The following is a 20,822-nucleotide window of genomic DNA, read 5'->3' as shown; positions in this document are numbered from 1 at the left end:
TCTTTTGTCTGGAAAACTCCTTATTTCCCCTTATATTTTAATTGAGAGCCTTACTGGGTAGAGCAGCCTTGGCTGTAGGCCCTTGCTTTTCATTATTTGGAGTATTTCCTGCCATTCCCTTCTGGCTCGTAGTGTTTCTGTTGAGAAGTCAGCTCCTAGGCGTATCGGGGCCCCCTTGTATGTTACTTTCTCCTTCTCCCTTGCTGCCTTGAGGATTCTCTCTTTGTCTTTGATCATTGCCATTTTAATGATGATGTGTCTTGGAGTGGATCTCCTTGGGTCCCTCTTGAGTGGGCCTTCTGTGCCTCCTGGATCCATGAGACATTTTCTCTCCTCAAATTGGGTTAATTTTCCATCATTAGTTTTTTGAAGAGGTTCTTTATCCCTTGCTCCTCTTCTTCTCCTTCTGGTATCCCTATTATATGGATATTATTGTGTTTCAGGTTGTGCTGCATTTCCCTAAATGCCTCTTCATTCTTTTTGAGCCATTTTTCCATTTCTTGTTCTTTCTGGGAGCTTTTTTCTACCTTATCCTCCATCTCACTGATTTGATCCTCAGCTTCATCCAGCCTGCTTTTGATTCCTTCTACTGTGTTCTTCAATTCAGAAATGGTATTCTTCATATCCTCTTGTGTCTTCTTGATAGTTTCTATGTCCTTTTCCAGGTTGATGTAGTTTATTGTAAGATCTTGATAGTTTTTCTGCAGTTTCTCATAGTTATCTTTGAGCTGGCTGAGCTCATTGAGCTTTCTTAGAACCATTGTTTTGAATTCAGTATCTGATAGTTCCCTTGCCTCTATTTCATTTAGCTCTCTCTGTGGGGAGTCCCCTTTTTCCACTCATTTAGGGGGAACTTCTTTTTCTTCCCATTTTTGTGAGAGTCTGTTAAGTAATTTATTTATTTGTTTATTTATATTTCCTTCTGCTTCAATTGAGGTGTCTAGATTTCCTAACTTTGTGAATTAAACTTCTATGTTAGTAGGTGGGTCTATTTATTTATTTATTTATTTATTTATTTTTCTTTGCTTTTCTTTCTGGGCCTGCCTCTGATGATGTCAGTTGTTGACCCTATATGTCCTTGGGTCATTTGTTTGAGCTTTCCAGGAGTCTATTGTCTGTGTCTGACTCCTGCTTTGGGCAGCTCTGTGACCTCTTCAGCAAGGGATCCACTATTTCTGTGGATAGCTTTGCACTCCCCCTGCCCCCTGTGCCGCCCCCCGCCATGAGCGCGCTCCCTGGCCCTACAGGATCCCTGGCCTGACAGGATCCTCCGCCCACCTGGGCTCGCTCGTGCTTGCCCCAGAGCAGGGGGCTTATTCGTGACTTTGCGTACTCGTCTGGCCCCCCAGGCCGGCGTGCACCCCGGCACTGGTCAGTTTAGGGTCTTCTATTGTGTGCTTTCCCCGCTTTTGGCTCTTTGGGTGCGTTGCCTGCCCCCGCCAAATGGAGACTATGGAGATGGGAGGAAATCAACTCCAGGATGCTCAAGTTAATCCTGTCTCGAGTCTCTCCTCCAGGGACTCTGGGCAGCTCTGTGACCCCTTCAGCCCAGGATCGACTATTTCTGCGGCCTGCTCTGCACTCGCGGGCCTGAGCAGGTGGGTTTACAGCTGCCCTTGCGAATCTGCGCTCTCCCTCGGAGGCCCCAGCGGTGCCAACCTGTGCAAGTCCTTTCCAGCCTACGCGGGTCCACACATGCGCTGGCCAACCCTCCCCGGCCACTCAGCATGAGTGTGCGCGCCTGCACTGTGTGGTTTTGGGCTCTCTATTGTGTGCTTTTCAGCTTTTGGCTCTTTGGGGGTGTGGCCTGTTCCCGCACAATGGAGACTAGGAAAAGGAGAAGACGTCGGGACTCCCCGGTTCCTCCTCCCGTTCTTTCCCCAACACCTCCGCCTCTAGTCTCCCCTCAAGGCTCTCTATGCAGCTGTGTGACTCCTTTGGCCAGGGATCCTCTATTTCTTCCAGCTTGTCTGCATTTAGCCCCCCAGCTCACACGCACACAAGCTGTGTGCGGAGCGCGCAAAAGGCAGGTTAATTGATTCCCTTATGCCTGAGCGAGATGGTAGCTGCAGAGTGGGAGGTGAGTTATTACAGGGGCTCCTCCAGCCACCGTCTCTGTTCTCTTCACAAAGTTTTCCTCACCAATCTTTTTCCAGCCACCAGCCCACTCTGCTGCCGCATCTACCCAGAGATCAAGGAGGGCGGCTGCCACTGCAAATTTTTGCGTTGGCCCTTTAAATGTCTCTTTGCATCCCCAGCTGCCTGTCTCTGGCAGAGAGCGCCCTTAAGCTTTTCAGGGTTGCATTTTGTCTCTGTGTTTTACTGGTTTCAGCTGCTGTAGTCTAGGGGTCCCTGTTTATGGTTCAGACCCTGTTCTTCCCAGGGGGATCCAACTGGCCATTTCAATGTCCCTCTGGTGCTGGTGCCCAAGGGACCACCCTCTTCAGCCTCCACTGCACTTCTCACCCATTGGGATGTGTGAGAGTTGAATCCACTGTTTGTCTGTGGCTCCAAGGCTCCTCTCCCTCTATTGTTCCATTGTTTTCCAGGTGATTTCTCCACTATTTAATCGCAATTTCAGTTTGGTCTTGGGAGGAGGAGGTCAGCGTGACTCCCATTCACTCCTCCACCATCTTCCTCCTCTCGCCTTTCCTATCAAATTTACCTGACTTTAGGTTCAGCTATTATCTTTCAGGAATTTAAGAATGCATTATAATTTGTTATTTAATCATGAATATGTGGACAGCCATATACACAAAGCCTGATGTTATAGTGTTGCTGATAGCCGTGAATAATTGGAATCCACTTGAATGTGTAAGTGTAGAAGGTTAGTTAAATTAATGATCAACATGGCTCTACAGTCACCATACAGCCATTAAAAATGGAGATCTTTAGAAACATAGAAAATATATCCATGATAAAGTTTTTGTGACAAAAAGAAAATTGTGAACTAATTTATTAAAAAATGGATTGAGAGAAGGTATTTGTAATTTTTAAAACCAAGAAAGGAACAGTTTCTAGAATGAACTCTTGCAAAGCAACAAGAAAATAATAGGAAAGGAAAAATAAATAAAGGTTATGAATAGTCAGTTTGCAGAGGACAAAATCCAAAAGGCTAACAGGCATACAGAGATGCTCAGACTCATTATTAGGTTAGAGAAAGAAATACAGATTAAAGGGACAACAAGGGATTGCTTTTCTTCAGTCAGACTGGCAAACATTAGAAAGCTGGGTGATGCCAAGTAAGGGTATGGATGAGATGGTAGAGGAACCTTCATGTGCTCTGTGGGTGGAATGTGGTCTGCTGCCAGGTTTCCGGAGGCATCTTAGCTGCTGGTATGTAGTTGAATTGAACAGGCATATACCCTTGTTTAGCATTTCTGCTCCTGTGTTCATACACAGATTCAGAAATGTGCAATCCATGGGAGACCTGCTTGGGAATGTCAGGACAGGATCAAGAGCAGTACAGGTAGTTGTGGGTAACTAGCCATTGCCATTGCAGAGCAAGTAAGTCAGATAGCACCTGATGCCTGCCCATTTGGTAACAGGGGATCGCAGTTAGAGAAAATGAAGTTGACAAAGAGCTGCATGGTTAGGTCTGCAGACATAATGCTGAGTCAAAAAGTGAGCTGTAGAAAAGATGCAGAAGGTCATTCAGGCACCTTCCAATGGCAGGCATTTGGAAGTCTCACACTTGGGCCATATTTTATAAGAACCCATGCTATCAAGTAGTTACAGCAGGTCCTTATAATCGGGGGTGATGAAGGGAATGGCAGTGGCAATGGAGGTCCGAGGAATAGATGAATAAACTAACAAAGCCAGAGGGAAGACTGGCCCAGCTCAGGGAAGATGCTGTGCTGAGACTGAGGAATGTGAGGTACCCCACCACCTGCCCCTATGAGTCAACCTCCAAAAGGAAACAAATAAACCACCTGTCAACCTCCAGCCAACCAAATAAAAGAAGAAAAAGTGTAAACAAAAAGTTTGCTTTAACAATATCATTAGTGTGTTTTTATTAAACTGTATATTCATAGATGGAAGCAGGGATATCAGCAGTCATTTCTCTAGGTATGGGCAAGCTTGATATTCTTCCTGATACCTTCCCACTTTTCAATACTGCACTTATGTGGCTTTTTAAAAAACAAAATGATTCCTGAAAATGGAATTTGAGTAATAAGTATACATGATAGAAGAAGAGCCAGGGAGGCATGCACATAAAGAGTGAGAAAGTTCCAAAGAGGGGATAGTTAGTCTGGCCACATGATCCTTAGTTAATTCCCATTCCAGCCTGCAAAGGGTGTGCGTGTGTTTGGGCTAAAAGTAAAGCAGGGTGCACCCTCTCCATTGCTGCAGCTCAGAGTACAACACCTTTAAACCCACTGTGTGTGCCTATCTGCTTGGTTGCTACCCTGTGATTAGCGATTGTTGTTTGCTGGCCAGATTCCAGGATGGATTGCTACCTGATGACATTTTGGTTGGGCTGGAGGACTTCTTTCAGGAAGCTGGGATAGTCTGGTCCCTACTTGCAGCTTCCAGCACTCTTGACAAATAAACAATAAACAAACCTTTCTTGTGTGGAGTCAGTCATGACCTACCTAAAGATTATGGCAATTGAAAAGTCAAGGACACAGATAATGGCATATTCTCAAGGTTACCTATCTGGCATCAGTCTTTGGCTATTTTAATGGCATACATTTTTTTGTCCTTATGCCTACTGACCTGAGACCTCTAGCCTGCACAAATTGCTCCTGATTACACTAATAGAGAAGCACTTCCAAGTTAGCGTGGGGGCTAGGAACTCATTCTGAGGACAAACTCCCCTAAAAATATTAAGTGTGAATCAAATAATTCTGAGAATGAAAAACCTTCAATCTTTAGACTCATGGGGTAGAAGGAAGTTATAATTGAAGATACAGAATTATTTGCTTCTACAAATATTGGTAAGATAATTTGACACACACCTATTAACAGTCTTTTAAAAGAGGTACAGCATTGGGAAAAAAGAAAACTTTGGTATTAAAGATTTGCATTTCAGCTGGTCATCTAGCTGCTCTTATGGCTTTGGTCTGGTTGGTTTCCTTACCCTATAGGGAAATTTGGAATACCCATCTCTCTCATGAGAGTCTGTGTAAAAAGCCCAGCACATGTTAGATTGTCAATATCTGTGAGTCACTGTAAATCTGAATCTCTTTTTTAAAAAGTCTTCCTATTTTAGTTGGTTTCAGATTCTTAGAGGAACCATTTTCAGTAGGAACTGGACTGAGTGCATACAGTACCTTGTCCCACAACCAGCTTCATCAGGAAGTGCTGTGATAAGACTTTTCATTTTTGTTTTTTGTTCTGAATTCAGAGCTGCTTTGCTAAGACATGGAGGCAGAAGATGTTTCAAAGGCTGAAGACAGAGCTAAGGATCCAGGTTCCAAAAATGAAGCCCAGCCTGATGTTGCTCAGTCTGACTTCCAACATGGAGGTCAATCCCAGGGCCCCACAGCTCTCTGGGAGAAGGTAGAAAGGAAGTTTCTGGAATATCAGCAGTTGGATCATAGGAGCCCAGCCGAGCGTCAGAGGAGCCTGTTGAGTCTTCTCCCATTGTTCCTAAAGGTTGGTATTCTTATTTTTGAAGTTGTATCACACAGAGCTCTGGGGATACTTCTGTAATGATTGGAAGCTGGCATTGGTTGGTTTTAATATCATCACAAGTGGTCTCTGGTTGCTTAGAGGAGAATGTTGTGTTATTTAATAAAGATGTCAAGCAAAGCTAATCTCCATGATGAGGAAGGGTTTGGAATGAATGAAAAATTGACTCTGGAGAAATATTGTCTTTTTAGTTTAAAAAGTTATGTCAGTTAGCCACAATTCTAGCTTAAAAGCTAGGTAAGAGACCAGCTCATTTGGGAGCTAGGAAAGGAGTATGTGTCTTGAGACATGAGTCACCAGGGGTGTCTGGTAATCTCAGGCACCGGTTATGCCAACACCAGGGCCTGGGAGAGCCAGAGCATCAAATTGCACCAGTATTGCAAACTGAGGTATAATCAGGGAGGAGCACCAAAGCAGTGCTCCCTTCCCTGCTTACAGACATATGGGAGAAGTCTAGCCTGTCCACTGGGCCAACACTCTGGCTAGTGGCAGCTGGTGACAGCATGGGTATGAGGGATCTTCCTTGCTGTCTTGGAACAAAGCTCCTGAGAGTGAGGTCTGCCTTAGAGTTGAATATATTGAAGGCTAGTTGGAAACACATCTTTTTTATGAGGACTTAGTTTTTGCTTGACTATTAATTTTGAGTTATTATTCCAAAGATATATGCAGCATCAGAGAACAGAGAATATGAGATACTTTTCACATTGAATATAGATGAAGACAGATGGAGGCTTAGGCAGGTTTTTTATTTGAACACCCCTTTGTTAACCTTTCATCTAACAGAGTATTTATGGATTTTCAAAGATGACTCAGAATCTTCTTGGGATCATATTTATGAGTCATTGAATACTTAGGCATGTTTTTCTGTTAAAAGAAACCAAATAACTTATTGTTCACTAACTCATTATTTTCCTTCATGATTTGGACTTGTATACCTTGTTCATTCTATTTCACAGACTAGGTAACGGGGACACAGGGAATATACCACAAAAGAAGAATGAGGTTAGGAGAGATGGTTCAAGATTTTATTTCTAGCCTCCCTCCCCTGACAACCCCAGTGTTTGGGAGCTAGCTAAGTCTCACCCAGTTCTCAGGTCAACTTTGTGCTTCCCAAAGGAAAAATGTGAGCTGTTTCCTGCCCTGACTGAAATTCACCAGGAATATGTATGGGCTCATCTGCTGTGTTGTATCTTCCCCACCAACCTGGGAATCCTGGCTCTGATGAAAGTACTCTGCATCTGAGAGCCAGGGCTCTTTACTTCTTCACCTTTCTCCAGAGCATTGTTTTGAGAATTTCTTCATTTGTACAAAAATTTATTAAGTGTCTATTCTCTGTTCTAGTGCCTGGCACTGTAAGTATAAAGAAGACAGAGGTTTTTTCCTTGTGGACAGTTCAGTCCAAAGCAGAGGATGTTGAATAGTACTCAGAATGTGTTTTATTTGTCATATAGGGGTTAAAAATGAGTCACTGGCCATTTTTTTTTAAATTAAAAGCTTTCACTTGAAGATGAGATTTCCAGTTTCTTGAAAAATTTGGTAGCTGTAATGCCAACAATTGTGTGAAAATGTTTAAGGACACACTTTTTAGACAGAAGATGGTCTTGATCTCTTATTTTAACCCAGTCCCCTACTCCCTAATATCTTTTACTGCATGCACCTTGCTCATTTATATTTTTTGACCCTATAGGCATCTGAGGTTGTGACCTCATGGGTAGCATGCAGTTCCTATTGTAAGTGAACCTTGATATTGGCCCCTGTGTCCTCAGCCTAGTCATGGTGATTGAAGGCATAATGGTCCATGGGCTTTCAAGTCAAAGACAGCAGGGCTTAAGTGCTGGATCCATTGCTTACTAGCTGTGTGTCCTTGAGCAAGTTACTAAACATTACTGAACCTCAGTTTCTCATTTGCAAAATATAATCAATAACGCTTTTCTGGGATACTGGGAGGGTGAGATAAGGTGATTATTATGAAATTGAGGACACATGGAGAGCAGACATTCCTATAACCTTCCCATCAGCTTACAGGATACTAACCACACATACGCAGTTTGAGATCCTGTCACCACGATTCCCCAAAATACTAACACAACCTGCTATGTTTTGGATCCCTGGGTCCACCTCTGATGACCCTGGAGAAGTAGAATATTACAGGCTTTTAATCATTTTTTAAAATCTACATTCTTTTATTAAGTCCTAGATGTCTATAAACATGTTATTTCTATTAAGTTCTGACTAATAAGACTCTGCCAGAGCCAGAGCTCTCAGTCTTATTCTTAAAACTTGGTGTTGGAAAGAAACATGTGGAAAGTAGGAGGTTTCTTCCTCACATGTAGTGAAGATAAAATCTGAGCTGTAGATGAAGACTGAACACATCCATTGGAATATTGTCCTTGAGTAAGACATGAAGCTTGTAACCACTCTGTTCTGGGTTTTATAACCATAAAACAGTGTTATTCAAGGTCACATATAAAGAACCCCCTTGGCAATATCAGGACTTAAAAAGTTATACTATGTCCTGTGGAAAGTGACCTTTAACATTAAAGCCTCATTCTTGTATTGGTAGTCATGGAAACCATGGCCCCATTGGGCTCAGAGACTCTTGAGTGCATTTAAGAGTCCTGGAATGCTTTATTTGGTAGATCTCAATTCTCTATACCTGACTTTTTGCATTTGGGGCTCAAAGAAAATTAAGATGATCTGAAATATTCTTTGTTTTAAGATATTAAACACAGAGATTTTGAAATGTGGCCCCTGCTTGGAAAGGGTTATATCCCTGGGTAGTGGAATATTACACAAGTGGGCCAGACTCTATCAGTGAGACCCAGCACAGAAGGACTGGTCCATGTGTAGTTAGGGCTTTGGCAAAGGTTGATGACAGTGTGTGCTTGACACCAGTTAGTCTTGAGATTTGATAATCAATGTTGTTTTGTGTAGCCGACTCCCTCAGATGCAAAAAGGGCTTCTTTTGCATCTTCTCCACAGAGAACTTCCTCTTTGGCTTTCTGTCATATCTGATTCCTCCAAACGCACAGCACATGACACATTTTCCTGTCATCCCTGTCATTGTTTATACCTACATCTACATTAACTGCTAGGCAAGTCCAAAATTGAACATGGTTGGCTCCATATTAAATTCTAGCCCCATTGTCTCATCTCCAGAGTTAAAGCACAACTGTAGGGTGTCAAGGAGTGAACCTACTCAACATTTTGGTGTTGTTTTGGGAAGAATGAATTGCCTAATGAAGTCTCTGGGCATTGGTGCCCTCCCAGGGAGCTGCGCCTAGGTGATGAGTCAGAAACAAAGTTCTCATTCAGAACTACAGGCTGTCCTTCTCCACCAGGCTCCATCACTCTCTGTCATAAGTCAAAGAGAAGTAATCTTAGCCAGGACAAGTGGTTATTTTCACTGCTGATAGATAGTAATATTCACCATGCTCTAACTAACTAACCAAGGCATTTCGTTTAGTTTATACAAGCCCTTACAATAACCCTGTGAAGTGAGTGCTATTTTTATCCCAGCTATATAAATGAGGAAGGAGAGGTTTAGAGATGTTATAAAACTTGGCCAAGGTTACCAAGTTGCTAGTGGAAAGCAGAACTTAACCCAGGCAGTCTGCCCAGGCTTGTGTCATTAGCTACTGGGCTCCCTCAGACAGTTTTGGAGTTCGTGGAGCGGAGCACATCTGTTTTTGTGTTACTCCATGATTCACTGGACAATGGCTTTGCCTGGCTAGTACCTACATGCCCTTTGGGTACAAATAGATGGTACCTTTTGATAGTTGACTCCAAAAGGTTTTAGACATAGAGGAGGTTTTATTGTATCACAGAGGAAAAGGCAGAGAGCCAATGACTTCTCAGTGTGCAGAGCAGTGCTTTCAGGAAGGACTCAATTGACTGTTATTATTTTCCTACCAAGCACCTTGGGTTATTTTCTTCCTAGAACTTTTCCTATCAGGATTTCGCAGCAAGAGGAGAAGGTGTTCCTCTAGCAAGCATGGGCATCCTGCTGGCTTTCAGTTGAGTTTGCTTTGAGGCAAGGGGAACCACTTCAGGTTCTCAAATTGCATAGAGATATTCCATGATAGTAGACATGGGGGAACCTAGAGCTATAGATGTAGTTATTGAAGATTGTTCTTAGGATATATGCTTTGAGAGAAAGCAAGAAGTGAGGTAGGGAATCCCCAGCAATTAGTATAAAATTCCTCGCCATCTGGGACAGACAAACAGAGGGTGGGAAAATGTGGGGAAAAAATATGTGGAAGCAGTAGATTAGAGATGCTGCAAATGAGTTCACACTGCTGCCTTTGAGAGGTAGTATCTATGTTCCCTTCCTTTGAGTTTGAATGGGTTTGTGATGGCTTGGCTAATGGAATAAGGCAGAAGTGACATTTCCATGCCCAGGCCTCCAGAGACTTGTAGCTTCGTCTTGTCCTTTGGCACATTCACCCTTAGCATGCTGCTGCCATGTTGTGAAGAATACCAAGCAGCTCTATGTAAAAGCCTATGTGGAGGGGAACGAAGGCCCCTGATTTTGCAGATGCATGTACTGCTGACGGCCAGCACTGACTCGCCAGCCACATGAGTGCACTATTTTGGAAATGGATATCTTAGCTCCCATTAGCTGTCCCAGCTGAGTGATGCAGAGAAATCTCTGCCTGCTGAGCTCTGCCCAAATTTCAGGTCCATGAAAAAAAAAATAAATGATTGCCATTATTTTAAGCCACTCATTTTTGGGGTGGCTTGTTATATAGTAACAGGTAACCAGAACAGTGCGTAACATGGGGAGAAATTTACTAATTTCCTTGTGCGGAGAGATTGAAATGAACACTCAATCAGTTGTACTTGGAAGTGTGTTTGTCTATGTGCATGCGTGTATGTGTGTGCACACATGTACATGTACACAGGCATGTACTTTTAGGCTAAGTGCCTGGCCAGTGGTGCAGAGTTCACGCTATCGAACATGGCTTATCATTCTTGTAAAAACAATGAAGGGGCTCAACTGACAAGGGATGAGCGATAAATAACATTAAGTAACTTCCAGCCAAGATGGAGGCATAGGTAGATATACTTTGCCTCCTCACACAACCAAAAGAAGGACAACAAATTTAAAAGCAAAAAATAACCAGAACTGCCAGAAAATAGAACTGTATGGAAGTCCAACAGCCAAGGAGCTGAAGAAGAAACATTCATCCAGAACAGTAGGAGGGGAGGAGATGGGCAGCTGGGGCAGAGAGAGCAGATGAACCATAAGGAACAGCTGGGGAGCGAGACAGATCGGGCAACCCAGGGTTCCAGTGCAGGAAAAGAAAGCCTCAGAACCCCTGGCAGTAAAAATCTGTGGGGGTTGCAATGGCAGGAGAAACTCCCGGCATCACAGGAGAGTCCATTGGAGAAACCCACAGGGTTCTAGCATGTACACAAACCCACCCACCTGGAAATCAGTACCAGAAGGGCCCAATTTTCTTGTGGGTAGTGGGAGAAGTGACTGAAAGGCGACTGAGAGCCGAGCAAGCAGCATTGTTCCCTCTCAGGCCCCTCCCCCCACACAGCATCACAACGTAGTGACCTGTGCTATCCCACCCTGGTGAATACCTAAGGTTCTGTCCCTCCCATTATAACAGGCATGCTGAGACAATGAAATATGGCCTAAATGAAAGAACAGATCAAAGATTCAAAAATAGAACTAAGAGATGAACAGATAGCCAACATATCAGGTGCAGAGGTCAAAATGCTGGTAATCTGGATGCTCACTGAATTGATTGAGTATGGTCACAAAATGAAGGGAAAATTGAAGGCTACATAAAGTGAAACAAAGAAAAATATAAAGGGAACCAACAGTAAAGAGAAGAAAACCGGGACTCAAACCAACGATTGGGAGCAGAAGGAAGAGATGAACATTCAGCCAGAACAGAATGAAGAAACAAGAATTCAAAAAAATGAGGAGAGGCTGAGGAACCGCTGGGACAACTTTAACCATTCCAGCATCTGAATCATAGGGGTGCCAGAAGTGGAAGAGGAAGAATAAGAAATTAAAAACTTATTTGAAAAAATAATGAAGGAGAACTTTCCCAGTCTGGCCAAGGAAATAGATTTCCAGGAGATCCAGGAAGCTCAGACAGGCCCAAAGAAGTTGGGCCCAAGGAAGCACACACCAAGGCACATCATAATTACAGTACCCAAGATTAAAGATAAGGAGAGAATATTAAAAGTAGCAAAAGAAAAGGAGACAGTTGTCTACAAAGGAGTTCCCATAAGACTATCAGCTGATTTCTCAAAAGAAACCTTGCAGGACAGAAGGGGCTGCAAAGAAGTATTCAAAGTCATGAAAAGCAAGGACCTACACCAAGATTACTCTATCCAGCAAAACTATCATTTAGAAAGGAAGGGCAGATAAAGTGCTTCCCAGATAAGGTCAAGTTAAATGAGTTAATTATCACCAAGCCCTTATGATACGAAATGTTAAAGGGACTTATCTAAGAAAAAGATGAAGATCAGAAACTATGAACAGTAAAATGAAAACAAACTCACAACTGTCAACAACTGAACCTAAAAACAAAAACAAACTAAGCAAACAGCTAGAACAGGAACAGAATCATAGTAATGGAGATCGGGGTGGGAGGAAGAATGGGGGAAAAGGTACAGGGAATAAGAAGCATAAATAGTAGGTACAAAATAGGCAGGGGGAGGTTAAGAATGGCATAGGAAATGGAGAAGCCAAAGAACTTATACTTATGACCCATGAACATGAACTAAGGGAAGGGGTGGGAATGCTGGTGGGGGGGGTGCAGGGTGAAGGGGAATAAAGGGGAGGAAAAAATGGGACAATTGTAATAGCATAATCAATAAAATATATTTTAAAAAAGAAAGAATGGTGTTAAAATATGCCAAATATCACTTCCTAAAGAAAACGTTGCAGAGAAGCATTCAAAGTTTATATGCTGAAATGTAAACAGTGGTTCTTTCTAAATTGTAGTTTAAGTGGTATTTATTTTCTAACTTTTCTACAAATATATAATTTTTGTATATTTTTGTTAGTATATTTTTAAGTTAAAATATGTTTAGAAATAAAACTAGAAGGAAGTAAAGCAAAATGTTAACAGTTGTCTTTGGATGGTATAGGGGATAAGAAAATAACATGAAGTATAATAACAAAGATAACCAACGACTATTTGTAAGTGTGGTGTCCAGAGAAGATGGTGAGTGAGGGTCAACACCCTTCCTTGTCCTCCTTGACGCTATCCCCTCAGAGTGGCGCTGCAACATGATTTATTCCCATTTTGGGAAAAAAAGATATTTTTGTTGTGCTAACAAAATTTTGATGCATCACTTTTTTATTTACAAAGGAGAGAATCAACTGTTACACTACCAGGGGAAATTCATATAAAGTCTCAAAAATATTTTGAGTTCACTTAAAGACCAAACCACCAAACTCTGCAGTAATGAAGAAATAGTAATATTGTTGTCATACTTGGAAATGAACCAGATTCTCTGTCATTCAAAAGCGAGGGTTTTCTCTCATCTCCTCAAGAGCTTTTGTCATTCCTTATTTTCCACTGGAGACCACAGCATCATTTTCTCTCTCTCTCTTCCGTGTGAGGGGACAGCCACAAGGCATGATGGTGCAGCTTAGATAATGTGAGTAAATAAGAGTTTTTAAAAATATTGAGCAATATTCTTCCAGCATGCAAGTCCCAGTTTGGGAAAAAAATTAGGTCCTTTTGGAAGTTGCCTTAACTCTTTGGGGTCTCCATGGTATCATTCTGTAAATGAATGCCTCTGTGCATCAAACAGCACCCCAGTGGCCTGAAAGAGTTAACGCGGCTTCCAGAAGTGCCCATTGAGGTCCCAGGAAGGAGTGTGAGCCTTGGGAGGATCTGGCTGAGTGTACAATTACTGTTCAACTCACAGTGGCCCAATTTGCTTTATTGTAGAGTGCCTCTTGGAGTCCCACTGCTCAAAGACGATCTAGATGCTTCTGAGTCAATTGCCTGCAAATTGGTCCTTGAGGGGTTTGCCAGTGCAGTGAGGAGGCATAGGAATTTGTTAGGAGGACGTCATAGCAGAGTTCTCATTCCTGGGGAGAGAAATAATTTTACCACAGAACTTTCCAGCCAAAGGACTGACTTTTTCTTTCCAGAGATTAAAGTTTCCGAGTGATAGCTAGTTTCCAGGTGGTTGCCATGAATTTCTTAGACATGCACATGCTATTTAGGTATACGTGAGGTAATACAACTCCTCACTCTGTGGCTTAACTTATTCTCTGGGCTTACCCTCTGGCTCAGCTTCAGTTTCTGTAAAGTGGGAATAATATTAATACCAGTCGTTGTGAGGATTAATGGGAACAATGCATGTACGTATTTGGCCCAGTGTTTAGCTCAAGACCAGCACAAAATACACTTGGCCATTATCCTGCATATTGTGGGTTTCATGATCATGTGCTCACCTATCAAATATTTGTTGAAGGTCTACTATGTGCAATAGCGTTTAAAATTTATCTAGCATTTTTGAAGTTTTAGCAAAGTTCTGAAGCACTGCTTTTTTATATATGAAGGAAAGGGGCAACTCTGTTTATAGGGCAGAAAATAAAAACAATTTTCAGATACAGAGTTCTGAATATTATACAAATTTCAGATGCCATTCTTAACCTCCCCCTGCCTATTTTGTACCTACTATTTATGCTTCTTATTCCCTGTACCTTTTCCCCCGTTCTTCCTCCCACCCCGATCTCCATTACTATGATTCTGTTCCTGTTCTAGCTGTTTGCTTAGTTTGTTTTTGTTTTTGTTTTGTTTTTTCAAGACAAAGTAAATGCCCAAGTACTCCCCACTCATATAAAATAAATTACGCATTTCATATAAACTAAAGCCACCTATGCATGCATTCCTTCCACCCTCCTCCACTGGTAACTCCTATCCTGCTGAATTATCAGGCATATGTATACATACACCCACATATATAGTTCCACAGGTTTCCATAGGCTCATATTGTAATATACTTCTGCAACTTGCTTTTTTCACTCAACATTTTATTTCTCCAGTTAATCCATAGCTCTATTTCTTTTTCAGTTCTATATGGTATCCTTATATAAATATGCCACAAATTATTTATTAGTGGTCTTATTAATGAACATTAAGTTATTCCAATTTTTCATAATCACAAATAATGCTGCAGACATATTTCTTGTCCCCATGTGCATGTGTCCCAGCCTTTCCTTAGGGAACCTAGGAGTGGAATTGCTGGGCTGTAGCACATGTGCCCCTTTAGCATTCTTGGACTGGTTAAATACTCTTCAAAGAGGCTCTTCCAAGTGATACGCCATCAATAGAGCATGGTGGTTACAGAGTCCCTCACAGTCCCTCACATGTTGTCAGGTTTTTCATTTTTACCAGCTTGAATGGCACAAAATATTTATGGTTTTAATTTGAAATTTCCTTATTATCAGTAATTTGCTATTTATTTTATCTGTTATTCGTTACTTGTTTAATTTGCCTGTTCTAAAAAAATCAAGTTGTTTGTCTTTATCTTATGAATTGGTAGCAGTCTTGGTATAATTCCTTTGTCAGTTATATGCAATATTTGCAAATATTTTCTACAAATCTGTGGCTTGCCTCTTCATTTTGTATATAGCATCTTTAAAGAAGATTTTTAAAAGGTTTTTACTCTTTAACAAATACAGTATCTGTAGCAAGGAAACACACTGAAATTATTTCTCTTTGGAATTTGATGCCTTTCGTACCTTCCCTAGAAGGAGGATCTGAGTTTAAAAAACCTAGTCAGATCTTTGGGCAAGAATATAATTTATAAGGCTAGTGAATGGATTGAGGGGATGGGAGTCCAGCAAAACTGCATTTCATAGAGACCACGAGTGGCCAGGAATGTGCATAGCAGCTTACCTTTCTGGCGAGAACCTGGGATAGGAAATTCCTGGAAATTCAAATCCTGGGCCAGGGCTAGTCACTCTACTCTGACTGTTGGTCTGGAGAGACCTCTCCTCATCCTAGTGAACTTAGCCTGTGACTGCACAGTAGAACAGAGGGAAAAGACTCAGATTAAAAGCAGAACTAGGATTAAGATTACTACAGAAACCAGGAGAAATTCTGAAAAGAGGAGAATCAGCGAGACATCAATTGGTGGGATAAAGGAAGTGAGGGAGAGAGAGACCTAGTGAATCACTCTTGGAATTTCCCACTAGGGCAACTGGGTGCTTGGAAAGGCCACTCGCTAAGATAAGATGCAACAGGTTTAGGGGGAAGGCAATTGATTCAGTTATTTGTGTTTGATGTTTCAGGGGCAAGAGAGGGGAGATGTCCAGGGCCCAGGCAGCTGTGGGTTTAGAGCTCAGCAGAATTCACAGGCAAGAGGTTAGGGAAAGAGTGGAAGCTTGAGGGTAGGTGATGTAGTGGCCTTTGGGATGCACCAGAGAAAGTGAGTTGAGCCCATTGATTTGGCTTGACAAGGAGAGACAGAGCTGATTCTCTGGCCTTGCTTTGTCGCTGTGACATCTCTCACCAAATCCTGTTGTTTGTATTCAGGCCTGGGAACACTCTGTGGGTATCATCTGCTTTCCCAGTCTCCAAAGGCTGGCTGAAGAGGTTTCTAACCAGCTAGCCCAAGAAATACAGAAGGTGCTTGTGGGAAAGCCGGCAGGTAAGAGAAGAGACATCCTGGAGAAAACTTATGGGAGAACAAAACAGCTCTGAAGACTCCTCCCAGGCCTCCTGCTCTGTCCCTCTCTCCTTTGTATTGGAGTTCATGTAGTGCCTTCCAAAGAGACCAGTGGGCCCAGTTCTGCCACTGAGTACCCTGGGAAAAAAAGGAAAAGCTAGCAGAGCAGCAGGGAAAGGGGACTTAAGGGAACTCTGCGGTCCTGGGAGGGACAGACACACATACACAAACACAACCAGGGGCTCTAGGAGGAAGTGCTTGGATAAAAGGTGCACCTGAGTATTTAATAGAGAGCTTGATGCAGAAAAGACATAGAGGTCAAACCATATTTTTTGTTGTGGGGTTCCTGGCTTTCATGTTTCCACTCATGGAGCTGGACTCTTGGTGGCTGGTCTATAGAGGGAATTCTAGGAGGAAGGAAAAGTGTGAGCATGGTGTAGATTTCAGGAATCCCTGCAGTATAAAGGGCTGTATGATACAGAAAGTGAGGTGAAGACTCTGGATTGTGGGAAGTTTATCGCTGGGGAACTTGCTCTTATTTGGCAAAAGGAAGCCATTGATGGTTGTTGAACAGGAATAATTGCATGCTAACAACTGTCCTCCAAGGAGATTAGTTTGGTTGATTGTGAAAGTTTGGCATAGATTCAGGTGGCTTTCTGGGGAAGGCAGAAGGCAGGAGTCCCATAAAGATGCTGAGGTTCACCTCCCAGGACGAGGATCACAAGTGGACAGGAAACCAGGTGAGCAAGTCACTGCATCATTCTGCTGGTAACACTTCCCTCTTGTGTTGTTTTCAGAGCAAGCACGGGCAGCAGCTGGGCAGTTCCTGCGGTGGAAGGGGGATGCAGATCAGGATGGCTACCTGCTCCTGAAGTCAGTGTTCGTGCTTACGGGGACAGACTTGGTAAGTGCCAGGACCCACTGGCCCTTCCCTGACATTCTTCACTCATGTACACAGGGAAGTCTCAGCACAGGGCAGTGGCTGTGTCTCAAGAGTCTTTCTTTCCATGAAACTGATTTCTTGTTTCCCTTTCTTATTTTCCTTTTGATTTAGAACATGGACTTCTGCAATTCTGAAATCTGGGTTTGAATCCTGCCTTTTCAGTTGACAAGCTGTGTGTAACCTCAGACAAATTGCACTACTTCTCTGTGACTCTGTTGTGTTGCTAATTTTAGAACTGGGGATAATAATGCCTCAGTTCTAGGGTTATTGTGAAGATTGAAAATAGCTGATGTCCCTGTGTGTCAGGGCAGGGCGGGGTGTGCCCCATGCACTGTTCATTAATCCTCCCAAACCTTAGGAGTCCCATTATGGTGATGTCACATTAGTGGTAAGCAATCAGGCTCACCCATGCTGTGTAACTGCAATCTGTCTGACTCCAGGGCCCGTGCTCTAAGTAACTTCTCTTTTTTTGCCTTCTCTCAAACTCAGGCTGAAGGAGCCACACTTGTAGTCGCCTGTCTGTGCATGCCAGTCCAGAGACAATGTTCAAATGAGGCCTCTCCCCCATTTCTTCCTACCTGCACCCCTTCCTAGCTGCAGTCATGTCCTCCCACTGTGAAGAGGGGGCTTAGTGCTTTCCTTTGAATGGTTTGCTGATGGCTGATGTCCTCTTAGAAGCGGTCCTGGCATCTGTGGTCATCAGCAGAAATGGCCAGAGACCATATGCAGGGCAGGCCCAGAGACTCATCTGTCTGTCATCTATAGGAAGTGTCAACCATGATGGGACTAGCAGACAGCAGTCTAATGGTGACACTGACATCAGACAAGCCTTTGGAGACAGTATATGGGGGTGGGTGGAGCAGAGCTGCAGGTGTCAGCCAGAGGGAGGACCACCTGCCTTTTCCTCTGTGTAAACTGCCTGGACCACCGACAGGCTCAGCAGCCTGAAGCACAGAGCAGGGCTCTTATGCTCCTGGGAAAGGACTGTTTTCAGTCTGAGTAGTAGAACATTAACCTACGGAGTGGTTTTCCACTGTGAGCAGCCAGACCCAAAAGCAGTGAGAAAGGTAAGCAGCTGGCTTTCACTGGAGCCAGTGTAGCATGGGGGACAAGGAGAGCTGCCCCTAGCAGGGTCACCACAGAGCCAGGTGTCAAGAAAAGGGATGGGTGTTACTGGCAGTCGGAACTTTTACAGGCAGGGTAGAACCAGCGTACTGCGTGATATTCCTGGTCTGGTCTTGACTGTGCATTCTTCCATTTTGTTTTTTGAATTTATCCACCATGTCTGTCAGATTAGTCAATCAGGTGGAGATTGTGTGGACAATATATTTTAGATGAACCCCACATGTGCTCACATGCATGCACACACACATACACATGCGCCCCCCCCCAAAGAGGGTTGCCATAGTAATACTGGTGTAGCTGCAGGCAGAGTCTATGGAAGAGAGGCCCCTAGGAGCTCTGCACTCAGGTGGGTCTCTCCTCCAGCTCCCTGTCTTCTCTCCTCTGTCTGGTAGCTCTGGTTACTGGTCTTCGCTTATAGGTCACAGTGAGGTTTTAGATCTGAATGAGGAGATGGGAAGTGTGGTGATCAGATCCTTAACTCAGCTGTTTGCACTTGTTATCAACTATCCCCTCCTGACTGAGATCCCTGTGTTCTAATCAGGAGGCAACCTACCTAGTTAGTGGTGTAGTTGCCTAGGGAAGCCCTTGTTTTTTGCTCTGCATCACTACCTCCTTCATTCCTTCCCTCCCTCCTTCCCTTCCTATCAACTATCTGTCTTATAAAAGACATAACATTTCTTGAGCACACAGCATACACTTTATCTAAACTAAAACTGCACATTCACCCTAGGTGAGTCCTATGATTGTCTCCATTCTTACTGAAGAGCATGTTGCTCAGAGAGAGGCAGTGACTTACCCATGTTCGAACTACAACAGCTGCACAGGTCAACAGTGTGGGTCTGAACCAGGATGGGCCAGCTCTGCCCTTGAGTCACTTCACCTCTGCTCTTGCCTTGCAGGAGACGCTGGGCAGAGTTGCCGAATCTGGGCTCCCAGCCCTGCTCCTGAAGTGCCTCTACCTCTTTTTTGTCTTTCCTCTGGAAAAGGATGAGCTTTTTGAGAGTGACCTTCAAGTTCAGAGGATGTTTGTGCAGGTGAGTGAGAGGAGAAGCTGAACTCCTCTGGGCCAGGGCCACACACTGCTCCTCAGAGATGCTCTCATCTTTCTTGGCCCTGGTTGTGGAGCTTCTCTGTTCTCCATGAGGTCCCAGCTCACCGCTCCGTCTCTATGTTTTGCCAACACTGGGAAGCCTGTGCAGTGGGAAAATGGATTTTCTTCTTCTCTTCTATCTCACTGTATCTCTGTATCAGTACTCCCCTTGTTTTTGTTACCCCCAAGAAAGGTGAGCTCCTGCTTTTCTCCTTGGCCCCACCAGCTCCTTCTCCAGTCTGTGTTGCCAGGCTCTACTGGCCCTCTCCAGCGTGGGGAGACTTCTGTCTCTGGCCACTTTCCCTCTGAGAACAAGTGTCTAACTCCACTTGCATAATTGTGGCCCTTGTTTTCTAAGTATTTGCTATACACCATGCTACATGGCCTCTCCTCTGTCACCTCCAAAAGTCCTCTTTTCCATCTTGGGGCACATGTAGGATTGTGTTCCTAATTCTAGGCAAACTAAGGCACAGTGAGTAAATAGGAGCTGAGGGTCACAGGTCGGGGGCTGGTTGGAGCTCTGGGAATCTGGTTCCCAGCTCACTCACAGGCAAGCTTTTAACCATCTCAGACCACTGAGCACCATATGTGGTTTCCTCATGTCATTCCCCATCTCTCCCATCCCTCTGACAGACAACAGCAACTTTTAACATAACTTCTTACTCCTTCTCCTACCCCTTACTGACACGTTCCTCTTTCCTATCTTCTGGGAGGGCGAGGTCTACATAAAACCCCTCCTGCTTCTTTCTGACTTTGGAGGGTGAGGGAGGGTGAGGAGGGTTGTGTGCCTTATCCATGTCTATATGTCCAGGGCCTGGGCAGTGTCTCACACAGAACAGGTACTCGGGACCATTTGGGAATTTCCAAGTGCAGCTGTCTATTGAACATCTGCATTCAGATGGGCATCCATTTTAGACTAATTCTCAAGCCAGATTCATCATTACCAGAGGATATCAAACAAGTTCTGGCATTTTTCACTTGTGGTGGGTTATCCCTTAAACTGCATTTGTTGGTAACTTAGGCCTCATTTGCCTGTATATAATCATATTCCAAATCGTGGCCAGGATGCAGTTATGCGCATGTGAACAAATATTTATCCTGTGTTTTTTACATGCTCTAAAGGGAGTGAGTGCAGCCCTGTCTTTACAGTTTTCTCCAAGGATTGACAGAGTGCACACCACAGTGATAGAACACATCTGTGTTCACTAGGGTTTTTCTTATTTCATTCCACAAAAAATATGAACTTCCTCCTGGGTATGGCTTTATGCCAGACTGACAGTTCTTTCTGCGAGCACAGTCCCCTTTCTCATATAGGTGACAGTTAGAAGATGTGGAAGCCAAATGGGGGAACCATCACATAAA

The 20,822-nt window shown here is 43.5% G+C and overlaps 1 protein-coding gene across 1 annotated transcript in view; it reads left to right on the top strand.

The window, feature by feature from the left end:
- Nucleotides 1-20,822, top strand: part of WDFY4 (WDFY family member 4) — a 328,638-nt gene that overhangs the window by 19,647 nt on the left and 288,169 nt on the right. The window contains exons 2-5 of the mRNA XM_054572378.1: nt 5,351-5,601; nt 16,170-16,284; nt 17,100-17,206; nt 19,270-19,404. Coding sequence (XP_054428353.1) covers nt 5,368-5,601; nt 16,170-16,284; nt 17,100-17,206; nt 19,270-19,404 — 591 coding nt within the window. The 5' untranslated portion in view covers nt 5,351-5,367. The remainder of the gene's footprint in view (nt 1-5,350; nt 5,602-16,169; nt 16,285-17,099; nt 17,207-19,269; nt 19,405-20,822) is intronic.

Source organism: Pteronotus mesoamericanus, unplaced genomic scaffold (assembly GCF_021234165.1).
Source record: "Pteronotus mesoamericanus isolate MK-2021 breed Mesoamerican mustached bat unplaced genomic scaffold, CSHL_Meso_final contig_230, whole genome shotgun sequence".
Lineage (NCBI taxonomy): Eukaryota > Metazoa > Chordata > Mammalia > Chiroptera > Mormoopidae > Pteronotus > Pteronotus mesoamericanus.
The sequence above is the reverse complement of the archived record's forward strand: the minus strand, read 5'-3'. Positions and strand labels throughout refer to the sequence as shown.